We start from the raw sequence: 3,048 nt of genomic DNA on the forward strand, positions 1-3,048 counted from the left end.
TATATATATATAGTTACATCACAATATAGAAGAAATGAAAACTTAATATGTTGAAAATTTTAACAGAGATGTTGAATGTACTGTGATTGGCGGCAAAATAGATAACTATTATTTGATGTTCATCTTCTAAAACCGCTAAGATGTATATTATAACACACTTGTAGCATTGTGTTCCTGATGTGTGTACGAATTATAAAAGTTATATAAACTATATTTTAATCGGTACAGTTAAGGTTGTGCGGTGAAGAAGCTCGCTTTAGAACCATGTGCCTGGGATTCAATTCCACTACACACCATCTTAAGCAACTATCTCCTTCCATATCCTAACAATAACTTGTGAGTGAATTTGGTAGAAGGAAACTGTGTGCAACCGTAAGTTATATACATGTGTATGCGTGTATGTGTGTGCGCGCGCGTAACTTTGTGCTTGAGTTTTAACAAACCTGGCTTTAACAAAGGAGTACTAGTATCGATATGTTCCATCAAACTCATCACAGCGATGTCCCAGCAAGGCCGCAGTCTAATCACTGGAACAAGTAAAAGATGAAAGATTTTCTTCAGTAAATTTCAACAATTCGTTGTACCTTATCTTCTTGGTTCATATGTTGTTTCCTTATACTATAAAAAATCTTTTCCGCATATGAAGGCTGTTTACTTATGATTTCACACATTCACTAGTATATTGTCACTCCTCTATTTGATATACTTATCCTTTGACTCCTATTGTCTCACGACCAACACACTTACTACGACTGTTATTTGAAGTATCCTCAAGTGAGACAATCTGCAGTGTTTGTTAATTGTATTATTTATCTTCGTTACCATTCAAAAGTAAAGTAAAATCTTGCCTAGTATTTACATATATGCATACATGCCTACATACATACATACATACATACATACATACATACATACATACATACATAGAGAGAGAGAGAGAGAGAGAGAGAGAGAGAAAGAGAGAGAAGCCAACCATTGTTTCTTTCAGTATTAGAGGAGGGACGTTGTTCACCCTCTTTCCCACCTACTGTCTATATATATGGATTAGCTTTATGATGCATATTATAAGTGCTCTGAGATGTAATGTCAGTGATGTTTCTGGGGTTTAAAGACTTTTAGGGTCTTTCGTCATAGCATCCCCTCTCCCACTTGATCTAATTGCGGTTGATCAAGTCCTAACTGGCATCTCAATAACATTCTAACACTGGTCTGCTCTCTGGAGCCAAAGCCACCTAATGAACTTCATCGTATCTTCTGTCTATCCTGCCTTCCACTCTCTTTTTTCCTCACTAACTCTCTCTTTCTCTCTCTCTCTATCTATATCTAGTGTTGCGTCTAGGGAGAAGGTTTTTATACCAATGTTATTAACACACGCACTGTTGCAACACACGTGATCACATAATGAATGTTGCAAACCAAATACAAAAACGAAGTATCTTTCTCTCTCTCTCTCTCCCTCTGTCAGACTCGCTGTCTGTCAGTCAGTCTGTCTGTCTATCAGTCACTATGTCTGTCAGCCTGTCTGTCAGTCTGTTAGTCTGTAGTCTCACTTTCTCAGTTAGTATACATACATACATACATACATACATACGGGTCAGTCCCACTGCGTGGTACATTGAGCAAGTGCCTCCTACTATAGCCTCGGGCCTACCAAATTCTTGTGAGTGGATTTGGTAGATGAAAACTGAAAGAAGCCATTTATATATATATATATTTGTGTGTCTGTGGTTGTCCCCCACCATCGCTTGACAACGATGCTGATGTGTTTACGTCACCGTAACTTAGTGGTTCGGCAAAACGGACCTACAGAGTAGGCCCTAGACCTACAAAGAATAAGTCCTGGGCTCGATTTGCTTGACTAAATGTAACACTCCAGCATGGCCTCAGTCAAATGACTGAAACAAATAAAAGAAGAAAATGGATTCCGAAATACAACAATACCTGCTTCAACACTCGATTTCACATCAAGAATCTTAGAACACAAATTCATAAACGTATCCATCTATCTATCTATCTATCTATCTATCTATCTATCTATCTATCTATCTATCTGTCTGTCTGTCTGTCTGTCTGTCTGTCTGTCTCTATCTATATATATTAAAATTAACGTAGAAAGCTTAATAAAAATATTTCTTATTTTATTACAGGATCTCTTTCAAGTTGTAACCTTTCTCTTCTTAAACTACATCTTGATTGTATCTTCGGCATCAATTCCAACCCGATGTAAAATACCAACAGACTTAAAAGTCCGCTACGAGAACTTGTCCAATGCAACCATTGGCAATCATTTTTTTCTACCAGCTGAAATGGCTCCTGCTGAAAGTAACCGCACAACATGGACCGTTGGTGATAAAAGCTGCCCAACACCGCCTGTGTCTAGTGATATCATCCGTGAACGTTCCACCTGTCCTTGGTACCTGAATATTACTCATGATTCAACAGTTTTCCCTCCATCACGTAGTGAAGCAGTATGTCGCTGTAGAAAGTGTTTAGAGTCTAAGAGCACCACCCAACAATGTTCGACTGTATACACTAAAATGACCGTCCTGAAACGCACAGGTAAATGTGTTGATGGATTGTATGTGTATGAACCACATGTGATTGATGTAGCTACAGCCTGTGTGTGTGCACGGACGGTTGATGTCAATGCTGATAGAAATGAAGACGACTATAAGACGTAAAAATCGACCAACATCCAAATTGTTCACTGCGTGTAAAGCACAACTTATTCAGTGTCATGAAACGTCAAGTAGACCACTGTGTGGTTATTATTATATTTATTATATTTATCATTATTATGTGAACCGATATGGAACTAACAAAGCATGTATTTGCGAAATATATATATATATATATATATATATATATATATATATATATATATATATATATATATATATATATATATATATATTAAAAAATAACGTCGACCACTAACGTGGACAATTAATGCGCTAGAAATAGATCACATCTTGTGTCTATTAAGACCTAAAAAGTTCTCTTAATAGACACAAGATGTGATCTATTTCTAGCGCATTAATTGTCCAC

The 3,048-nt window shown here is 36.8% G+C and overlaps 1 protein-coding gene across 1 annotated transcript in view; it reads left to right on the forward strand.

The window, feature by feature from the left end:
• LOC106881116 (interleukin 17-like protein) overlaps positions 1–2,820 on the forward strand; it is a 3,654-nt gene extending 834 nt beyond the window's left edge. Inside the window, exon 2 of the mRNA XM_014931357.2 lies at positions 2,148–2,820. Within this exon, the coding sequence (XP_014786843.1) occupies positions 2,148–2,681 (534 nt within the window). The 3' untranslated portion in view covers positions 2,682–2,820. The remainder of the gene's footprint in view (positions 1–2,147) is intronic.
• Positions 2,821–3,048: the final 228 nt, after the last annotated feature.

The sequence above is a fragment of the Octopus bimaculoides genome, chromosome 1, assembly GCF_001194135.2.
Source record: "Octopus bimaculoides isolate UCB-OBI-ISO-001 chromosome 1, ASM119413v2, whole genome shotgun sequence".
Taxonomy (NCBI): domain Eukaryota; kingdom Metazoa; phylum Mollusca; class Cephalopoda; order Octopoda; family Octopodidae; genus Octopus; species Octopus bimaculoides.